Source organism: Lonchura striata, chromosome 3, assembly GCF_046129695.1.
Source record: "Lonchura striata isolate bLonStr1 chromosome 3, bLonStr1.mat, whole genome shotgun sequence".
NCBI classification, from domain to species: Eukaryota; Metazoa; Chordata; class Aves; order Passeriformes; family Estrildidae; genus Lonchura; species Lonchura striata.
Genome location: NC_134605.1, coordinates 12,191,788 through 12,202,093, shown reverse-complemented (window position 1 = coordinate 12,202,093; position 10,306 = coordinate 12,191,788). Strand labels below are relative to the sequence as shown.

Below are 10,306 nucleotides of genomic sequence, written 5' to 3'. Positions count from 1 at the left end.
AACAGGAGGACCAAAATATTTTTCTTTAATAATAAAATTAATTTAGTTTGTTTTATTTGGTATCAGAAGTACCTATTTTCATCATATAGCACCTTATGCATTTATCATAAACTACCTGTCATAAACGAAAAGTTTGTACAACTGTTAAAATAATTTTTCAGTAGGTTCTAGCTTAAGAGAGGGAGGCACAAGTATCTGCCTATACATTTAATCTTCTTTTCAAAGATAAATATATGTTACAGTTTCAACGCATGCCCAAGATTTGTCTGCTCTTTAGTTGATAGTTTCTTTCCAGTTCAGCCAGTGCTTGAGCCCGGAGATTTGCAGCATATAGGCGCCTTTTGAGATCAGAGGTTTTCCCTTTGGAAAGGAAATAGTTTTCCATATTATGAGGTACAGCTTTCTCTTCAGTTCCACAGTGTGAGATCTTCTTGGTTGTAGAAAGGGGAAGCAGGAGTGCATTATCTTAAGAAATCAAAAAGTACTGCATTAGTGCATCTTCCAGCATTTATTGTTTTTAACCCTGGTGCCCATTTTGTCATCTACCTACAGCTTTACGTGATTTAATTAAATGCATCTCTGTTAACAGCAACAATTATTTTCTATTTTTTGAGAAAAAAAATGAAAACAAGCCTTTTGAATGATCATGGTAAAAGGATATATGCCGTAGTAGTTTTTAGGATGCACCTCCCAATACCTAAGGAAAGATTAGCTAATTAAGGAGACATGTTTTTTCTGAAGGACAGAAATTAAATAAACAGTAACATAAAGCAGTTCCAAAAGAAAATGCAGAATGAATTTCCAGTTTTTCAGCTACTGAAAAAGTCTTGTCTTTGCTTCACAGCAGGGGCAGACTCAACCTGGCCAGTGGTCTTTGTACTTTATCCCCATTGTTCCAAACTCTATCTTTTTATTAAGTCACTCGGGTACAAATTAGGCTCTGACTTGATGAGAAATTAGTTTAGGTAAATTAAAAATTAACAAGCTACTTTCACTGAGACTCCAGAACAGGAATTTTCATAGCATATCCTAGAGCATGCCACCATCAAAATGCAGTTAATGACTCAAGAGTAGAAAAACTGCCACAAAAACTATTATAACGGCCAAGTTGCCTCACATAAGAGCCAACTTCACAGGGCCCAACTTCAGGGTGTGATTTTTATTTAATCAAAGGTCTAACTATTCTAATCTCAACACTGAAGCCTTAATTATCAATTTATGAAACTACAGCAGGAATGCAAAAAGCACAAAAGAGCAAGAAGAAATTTTAAAAGCCAGCAAATATTTCAGCATTTTTTAGCTTAATTTGTAAGTCAGATCTGTTTTAACATTAAATGGTTCACTCAGAATCAGAACATCCCAATAAAAAATAGGATAGTGCCTAGGACACAGCTTTAAAAACCAGAATTTTTGGTATTCCATTTTATTGCCAAGTGAACCACTCAATGGACTTCTAGAAGAAATTAGGGATCTAAAGAGATGTGCGAGATGCAATCCAATTGTGAAAAATACAGCAATAGTTGAGCAACTGAAAACACAAGCAAGCGCTCTTAGTACCACTATTGGAGACACTTGGTCCGTTTGTATGAGAATAGGCATAATTTTAGAAACAGTGTTACAAGAGCACCATGGAACAAAATACAAGAGCAGCAAAGCACAGATATTGCAAAATTTGGTCAGTTTTGTAATAACTGTGTTCACTTTGCTGCTTATCTGCTGCTGGTTTTGCCTATCATCAAAAACCAGTATGCCTGGTAAGGTCAAAATATCAGGTAAAGGGGTGGGAAATGCAGAAGAGAACAGAAGCAAGAGCTGAAACTCATTTGCCTTCAGTCATCCAGTTTTAGATGCAACATCAGAAAGCCAAAAGCAAGTTTGTTCTCAAATTCTTTAATGTGTTGATGTCAAACACAAAAGATGTTGAGAGACGGGTGGAATTCTCAAAGTTGACAGAAATGTTAGATACAGCTCAAGAAGCACTCACTTTTTAGGGGCATTTTACTTGTGTCCTTTTCTGCTCTGATAGGCATTTCTTGGAAAAAAAAAAAAAGCTACTTCAGTTTTGTTTTGGAGGCAGTGACATGCTTATCTTGCTTTATCAGACCAAAGCTAAATGATGAGTGTTACTGCATGTTAAAGAGTGTTCACATGTCTTTGTTTTAGAGTACTGCTTCTGACCTTCACTACCCCTACCACTATTTAAAAAGGCATTTAGATACTTGAATATTATTTTTTATTATTAAAAAATGGGAGCAAATTACAGATGACACCCTTATGATAGCAAAGAATGAACAACCACGGGAAAAGTGAGTGTAAAATACTTCTATAAAACAGATAGGACTAGAGGCAGTCAGGAAGTATTTTAGTACATTTGCAAATATGAGTTTCTTTCTATAATAGCAGTGTGTATTCTTCATAGTTTATATGATGCACCCACCAGTCACAGCTTGCAACAAATAATATTTGCCATGTTGAAGCTTTTGGAAGTTTAATGAAAGCTGAATTTATTAGACATATGCAAATTTATTAAAATTAACTAAATCAAAGGTCTGTAAAAAGACATCCATACATAAGTGCAGCTCTGAGAGAGGTTTGGGTTACAAGGAGGTGCTTCCCTTAGCTCACCACAAGAACCTAATTTCCCAGACAGCACAAGACTGCAGTGCAAACAGTGCTAACTCAGGCTTATGGTTGAGCATCACTCATTAAGTCCTTTTGCAAAATAGAAAAAGTCTCTTCTCAACCTTGCAGCCATAACTGGGCTTTGCCTTGCCCCAAGGGGACTGTGCCGAGCACGCTGAGCACCAGGGGCTTTCTTCTGGTCACACCAGCCTACATCGACCCGTGCAAGCGCCTTCTGGAGTATTTGCATACCTGGACCTTCCGCACACGTTACCTCCCGCTGCTGCGTCTGGAGATTGCACCTCTTCATCATGCTTTCAGCTCTGGTTTGGGAAGAGAAGTTTAAGCTTTTTGTTGTAAGACTGCAGAGTTTCTAATATAGGCTATTATAGGTTAGTAAGATACCTAGCAAGTTTGTCCTCTGCCATTCTCTCCCGAACACAGAGTTCCCGTTCTCTCTCTGGAAGCAGAAATATGGTAGTTTGCAGCATGAACATGTAAATGTTAGAGTGACTGTGCATGGGGGGCTTCTCTTACAGGGAAAGACAGCAGTAATAGCCAGGTGCACCCACACTTCTGATTCTATGGCTCTAAACAAAGGTAACTGCTGTGTAGATACACCTTTATCAATGCACTAGTAAAGCACTGACAAGTACTCTGAAATGCCAGGCATGCTTTTGTCCCAGACTCTGGTCTGCAACAACAAATAGATGGCAACTTTCTATTCTGCACATTAACTCATGGCACACATGACACCAGGTTTAAATATTTATATACCAGATATTATAATTCAGCTATGATTAAACACCCTGCTTATAACAGCAGCAGCTGTTATTCAGGCTCAGATAAAAAATACATATGGTTAAAAACTGTATTGCAGAGCCTACTACATATGCAGAGATATTTTATGTGGGCAGGAAATGCCAGCACCTGAGGACCAGCCATCTATAGACTCACAGGTAAGCTACTGTGGGCTGCAGTTTTTATAAAAGCAGTTGACAGTTTACGCAAAGATTTTTTTTTCCTGGGTGAGCATTGGGCTCACCTTCAGTTACATGTTAGATTAGGCAATGTTTACTTACACAGTTGATGAAAAGCAACCTACATTGCACAGTGCAGACCCTACATTTCTGTACACTTTCCTAACTGCCACTCATGTTTAATAATCTTCAAACCAGATTTCCATATCTAAACTGTCAATTCTACCTTAATAACTTAAAAAAGGAAGCTAGTATAGCAGAGTAAGCCCTGAGCATTCTTGTTTTGGTCTTTAGACCCAGCTCTAGTGTTGAATGCAGGACTACAGTATCCAAGTGCATTAAAATGAGGCTTGTGAAAACTGTCTAATTTTTCTTCCTCCAACTGAATCAGAATCCCATTGCCACTCCCTTCCCAAAATGGAATAGCATACGCTCCAGACGCTGTTCTCTCTCTTTAATGGCTTGCTCTCGCTCCTGTAATTGCTGCTCCTTCCGTTTCAGCTCATTCACTGCGACATCTGAGAATTGCAGCCTTTCTGGCTCCCATAGTCTCAAGCCTCTTCTATCAGAATTCTGTTTTTGTTCTTCTATCGCCATATCTTCTATCAAGGGGTGCCGCAGAATATCTTCAACAGAAGGTCGGCAGTAATCCTAAAGGAGAAAAGGAAAGGCATTACCAACAGGTTCCACCTGTAAGAAGAAACATTAAGGACACAGAATTCTAAGCAAGACCAGCTGAGGTGCTACAAAGTGAAGGAGAGATTGGAGAAAACTGGAATTAGGAAGCAGTAGCACAGCAGGATGATAAAAGCTAGGGGAGGAGGCTGTTACCAGCTTTCAGAACCAGAGCTGCAAGGCTGTCTCCAAACCCAGGGACCCTTTCCCTGCAGAGTCAGAAGGGGGTGGGTGAGCCTGCAGAGGCAGCTGCCAGCAGATTCCTCAGCTAACTCTGCTGAACAATCCAATCCATGCCTGCTGGAGGCTTGGGTGCTTGTCACAGCTTTGCTGCTCCTGCCATGTTCTTCTTAACATCTCCATACCAGCCATGGGGGGAACAAGCTGTATATAAGCCAAATAAAGCAATCCCCAAAATGAAGAAAAAACAGCCCCTTCCAGCTCCTAAACACATTGGAACAGTTTTAACCCTGAAGTTATAAGGCCTCAATAAACATGCAAACTTATTGAGGCCACCTTTATTAAGGCTCACCCATGTAAGCCAATACTGAGGCCACCTTTTGGCATCCTGTGACCCTGGCATGACACTTGAGCTGTTGCCTTTGTTTGATGGACTCAGAGCAAACTCCTCCCTCCTTCCTCCACAAGTGACACTGCCAGTGAGGGGTGATAACAACCCCTATTTCAGATAGGTTTTTTTCATAATTAAGAAAAACTAGTATTTCAGTAGTAGCTCAAATTATCGGTGGGAAAATTAGTAATTGGTTCTTACCTTTACATTCAGCATCTCCTTGAGAAGGTCATTCAAATCATCTGAGTAACGATATGGTATTCTCCTGACCCTCCCTTCCCTTATCTTTTCTGCCAGTTCCTTTTGGTTGAAAGCTGTAAATGGAGGCCTGAAGAAGAAAATTTTACTTTGATTCTTTCACTAGTTTTACAGGACTTACTTTCAGGAAAAAAAGTATCAGACTATGAAAAAAAAAAACTGCAGTCAAGGTTTGTTTTGACTACCTAATGTCAAGACCAATAGAGAAATAAAAATCTAGGACTAGTCTCTGAAACTGTTAAGCTTCCATCTGTACAAAATACAACCACATCTACATTAGCAATCATGTTTCCACATTTGTTATCATGCTACCATACTTACGAGAGAGCACATAATTCATACACAATACATCCTAGCGACCAGATGTCAGATTTTTCATTGTATGACAAGTAGTTCATTTGTTCCTAAAGAAAGAGAATAATCTTAGGTTTGTTAACAAAGACATGCAACTCTATTTCAGTCAACATTAATCTTTCCCACACAAAGTGTCCTATATCAGGGAAACAAGTCATTCCTGCTCATTTCCACTACAACTTAAAATCCTACCATTAGGAGGTAATTTAATAAGTGCTTTACCTTAAAGTATGAAGCATAAAAGCTCTCTAACTTCCCTGTTCCTTTTCAGGAACAACATACTCCAATATTGCTAGTGTCCCAGGAATATAACAAAGCTTATACAGTGAAGAGCAACTGTTATTAGAAGGAAGTTGATTGTGCGGGGAAGAAAGGAGATGAAAACTGCAAAATAACTTTGTATCCAGAGCACATACTTTATGAAAAAAGTCACCTGCATTTAAGACCAATAAAGCTTCATGAAAACCTCCCAAACATTCATGGACTCAGACCAACACAGCACACCTTGGAGGGGCAAAAGGGAAGATAATGTACAGAAGGGACTTACTGGAGACATGTAATATGGAGTGCCAACAAACGTTGTGGCAAAGCTGGTATTATGGTGCAATATCCTAGCCAGTCCAAAGTCTCCAAGTTTCACATTCTGTTTGCTATCTAGAAAGACATTTGCTGGTTTCAGGTCTCGGTGCACAGTGACTGCACCATCGCTCCGCCTGTGACACTCCCTCAAGGCCAACGTTAATTGAGTCAACACCCGGATAATAAAGCTTTCATCCAAGAAATGCCTGAAAAATGAACACATTGTTTAATGGATTTTCTGAACACACATCAGTTTGATTAGTCACTGCCAGTTTTAGTTCCATAACTTTTTAATAGTACTATAATAAAAGACCACTCAAGCACTATCAGCAACAGGCATCTATGAATTCTACCTTTAAAACGGATTTTTTTTTTTTTAAATCACTGCAAATATGTTAGATGACATTGAGGCTTTCATTGCAGAATCCCTGCAATATTTCTTTCCTCCCCCATACTATCTAACAAACATATAGCATTTTCACTACTTACAAATATCAATTTGATGCTTTCGTAATGCGATCTGTCCCTTTGATTGCTCAAGATAATGATATGTTGTCATTTGTTAATAATGAGCAACAGACAATAACAGCCAAAACAGGGCTAGTTTTTAAATACAGACTCCCTTAAATGAAAAACACTGATACTGGCAGGCAGCTGCAGAACTGTTTTAGACTATCCTCATAAAGAGGTCGTGTCATGTACTTGTTTGAGCTAAGAATGTGAAAACTGACACTATTTTTAAGTAGAATGCTAAGTCTAAGATTAGACCAAGATGAAGCCTTATCAACTTGATGTTTCTCCAAGCTCTATATATGGGCAGGTAAAATAGCTTTTCATATTGCAATCAAAATCACTGCTCCCTTCCACACACGTCTGTGTTCTCATAAATCCCAGGGTCCCGGCAGTTTTACTCATGGGGAAGACCATTGATAGCCAGAAACCCCTCAAGAGCTTCTGCCTCACAAGACAGCTCTGCGTTTCTTACTGCTGGCAGCACCAACACCAATCCGGTGAAGCATTCAACAGCACAGTTCCCATCGCTGTTGCAACTTTGTACAAAACCTTTCACCTTTGAGAAGAGCTGCGGGGTCGAGAAGGCTTAAAAGCTGAAACTATTCAGCAGTTACAAAGCACATTTCCCTTCTCTCCGGGCTGCCCAAGACCCGTGCGAGACACTGCAGAACACAAGCTCATTCCACGTGCCTTTCTTTGGCGCACTTGGCGATCAAGCTGGCCAGGTCTCCCCCGTCGCAGTACTCCATGACGATGTACAGGGTGGTGCTGCTCCTGTCGATGATGCGATCGTAGTAGCGCACGATGTTCGGGTGCCGCAGCTCCCTCAGCAAGTTCACCTCCGACACGAGCATCTGCTTCTCCGACTCCGTCATCGCGCCATAGTCCAGTTCCTTCCATACCAAGATCTGCGGGGGCAGAAACACGCTGGGGAGTGAGCGGGGCAGCGCAGGGGGAGGAGGGTCTGCCGGAGGCGCTCGCTCGCGTGTGGCGGGGAGCCGCCAGCACCGGGCAGGGACGCACGGCAGCAGCGAAGCCGCGCTGCCTCCGCCTCACCTTGCCGTCGGCCTTGCGGCGCACCTTGCGGCACTTCCCGTAGGAGCCGGCGCCGATGGTGAGCAGCACCTCGTAGTCGTCGGGGCGGCCGGGCATGGCGGGCAGCGCACGGACCGCGCCGGGCCGCGCGGGCCCCTGCGCTCGCGCCGCGCCGTTCAAACGCACCGCCCCGCCCGCCCATTGGCCGCGCCGCCCGCGCGCCCCGCCCGCCCATTGGCTGCGCCGCCGTAAACAGCGCCCGCGAGGCGCGGCGGGTACGGCCGTTACCGCCGGGGGCGGGGCCGAGCCCATCGCGAGACCGGCCCCACGCCCCGCCTCACCCGGGGCTGAGGGGAGCGGCCTCCGCAGCTTTACCGCCTGTGTCCTTATCTTTTCCCCTGCTTTTCCCTTTGCCCCTTCCCTCCCCTTCCCTTCTTCCTGATTAGACAAATCACCGGGCCTGCATGCATATCCATATCATAGTCACATATCCATAGTCACATATCCATAGCTCCTCAGGAAGGGGTGTGTGTTTTTTTCATGAAAAATAACAGTAAATCATCACCGTTCTGAAATGCTTACATCTGTTGGATAGATAATTTTACTGTTCAGGAATGCTAAAAAAACCCCAAACCTTTAAGCTGTTTAAAATAACGTAAATCTAGTCTGGATTTATTGCAGTCTACAGCTTCTTGGTGAGGGGAAGAGGAGGGGCAGGCACTGATCTCTGCCCTGTGGTGCCCAGTGACAGGACCTGAGGGATTGGCCTGGAGCTGTGCCAGGGCAGGTTTAGGCTGGATATTAGGAAAAAATTCCTCACGAACAGGCTGCCCAGGGCAGTGGTCACAGCACCAGCCTGACAGAGGAAATGTTTGGGCAAAGCTCTCAGGCACATGGTGTGACTCTCAGGGTGTCCTGTGCAGGGCCAGGAGTTGGACTTGATGATCCTTGTGGGTCCCTTCCAACTCGGCATGTTCTGTGAAAATTGTCCTTTAAAACCAGTGTGGAAAATGTCTTCAAATTTTTTTCTTCAAAAAATCACTCATGAATAGCTACCAAAGTCATGGCAGCTCCCTGTCCTACCACATATAAACACCCATACTACATCATACACAAACCACCTGCTGAAAACATATAATAAAATTTGGGAAATGCAAACTGTGGATCCACATCCAAACGGAGCCAGCAAATACTGTGGTTACAGTAAACGGCGCTCAGTAACACCACAATCTACTAATGGCATTATATACATTTTAAGAACAATGTAGTGTATTTTCTAGCATAATTTATGGTAAGGAATGATGCCAAGGTGCAGTTCTGCAGCTCAATTTTATCTCTATCCATGTGGCAGTAGCTGTGACTGGAACAGGAACTTCTTCAGCAAAGCTTTGTAGCATACTTGTGATAATATAGAATCATCATGGTCTGGGGTGGAAGGAACCCTGAAGATCATCTTGTTCCCACTCCCAGCCATGGGCAGGGACACTTTCCTGGATCAGGTGTGAAAGGGAACAGCTGTATGTCCTGACCTAGAAATTCAGCAACAGGACAGAGCAGTTCCTCATTTTGCATCTCCACACGGTCTCAGTTATTTCCCAATTTTGTTTCAGCTTTGAAATAGGTTTGAGTAGGTGTCATGCTATGACTGAATATTTATGAAATATTCTTCTATTAGTCTTTAGAAAAATCAAAACCTTTACTTTTATCATCAGGAGGCACAAAAACTCCTGCTGTCCATTATAAAAATTGTATAGACTTCTTATCTGTAGAGAATGTATGGTCATTACAGGAAAAAATGAGCAAATGAATTCTACAGTGTAAAGGTATTTTGGTTTTGTAATTAATGGATAACAGGGTGATCTAAAGGGTTTGTGTTTATTACTGATTTCAATTACTTTGAAAGAAAATCCTCACATGCACCATTAGCATAGTGAATAAATTATGGCATTACTCAATGAAAATGACAAGCAGTACAGTATGTATTATTCAGGCTGGAAGCTTCATTGCTGGTTTTAAATATCTCCATTTCCAACTTCTGTACATTCAAATAAGCAAAAGGTCATCATGCATTCCCACTGTTATCAATGGGAGCCTTTCTATTTATATTTCAAAAGAAATACAGTAGGATTTCAATACTGTGTTTTGTCTAGGCACTGTCTTAAAAGTTTCTTTAGAAATGTTGGTTTGAATCAGAGAAATGTCAAAATGTCATGCTTCAAAAGCCAGCAGCAGTCATTTCACTTTTTATTATACTTATTAAGGGCTAGCTAATTTTGAGAAAAATGCATTTATAAAAGTGGTTATTAAAATTTTGACAGGCACTTCATTTTCTTTCTTTCTGATTTTCACACTTATAAAAATGACAAGAATTTTTTTTCCTTTTATATATGGACAAGTGAACCCAGACATGAATAATTCCAAAACTATGTATCAAGTTTGAAATGGGGGCCTCCTTTGTAATGTATTGTATTTTCAATTCTGGTCTCTTAGTTCAGGAGCAAATCTCAAATTTCTAGTCCTGAAAATAAATGTGCTGACTTCAGGCCTCAAAAGCCACCAAATAGTTCTCAATAACATATTTATAATAATGCTTCTAATATTATATTCTGCTTTTAATTTTTTTAACATCAAATTTCACCAATTATTTCCTAAAACTTGAACAAAATAAAAGTACTCTTTGGTAGTTGCCTACTGAGGTTTCTAGTTTTGATGACATCTG

The 10,306-nt window shown here is 41.4% G+C and overlaps 1 protein-coding gene across 1 annotated transcript; it reads right to left on the bottom strand.

Annotated features, from left to right (window-relative positions):
• NEK2 (NIMA related kinase 2) lies at nucleotides 1-7,740 on the bottom strand. The gene is made up of 9 exons (XM_021547544.3): nucleotides 7,609-7,740; nucleotides 7,243-7,460; nucleotides 6,008-6,245; nucleotides 5,428-5,510; nucleotides 5,050-5,176; nucleotides 4,034-4,253; nucleotides 3,028-3,082; nucleotides 2,875-2,945; nucleotides 1-465 (listed from the first exon to the last, which is right to left on the bottom strand). The coding sequence occupies exons 1-9, from the start codon at nucleotides 7,702-7,704 to the stop codon at nucleotides 245-247; spliced, it is 1,329 nt and encodes a 442-aa protein (XP_021403219.1). The 5' UTR covers nucleotides 7,705-7,740; the 3' UTR covers nucleotides 1-244.
• Between the last annotated feature and the right edge of the window lie 2,566 nt (nucleotides 7,741-10,306).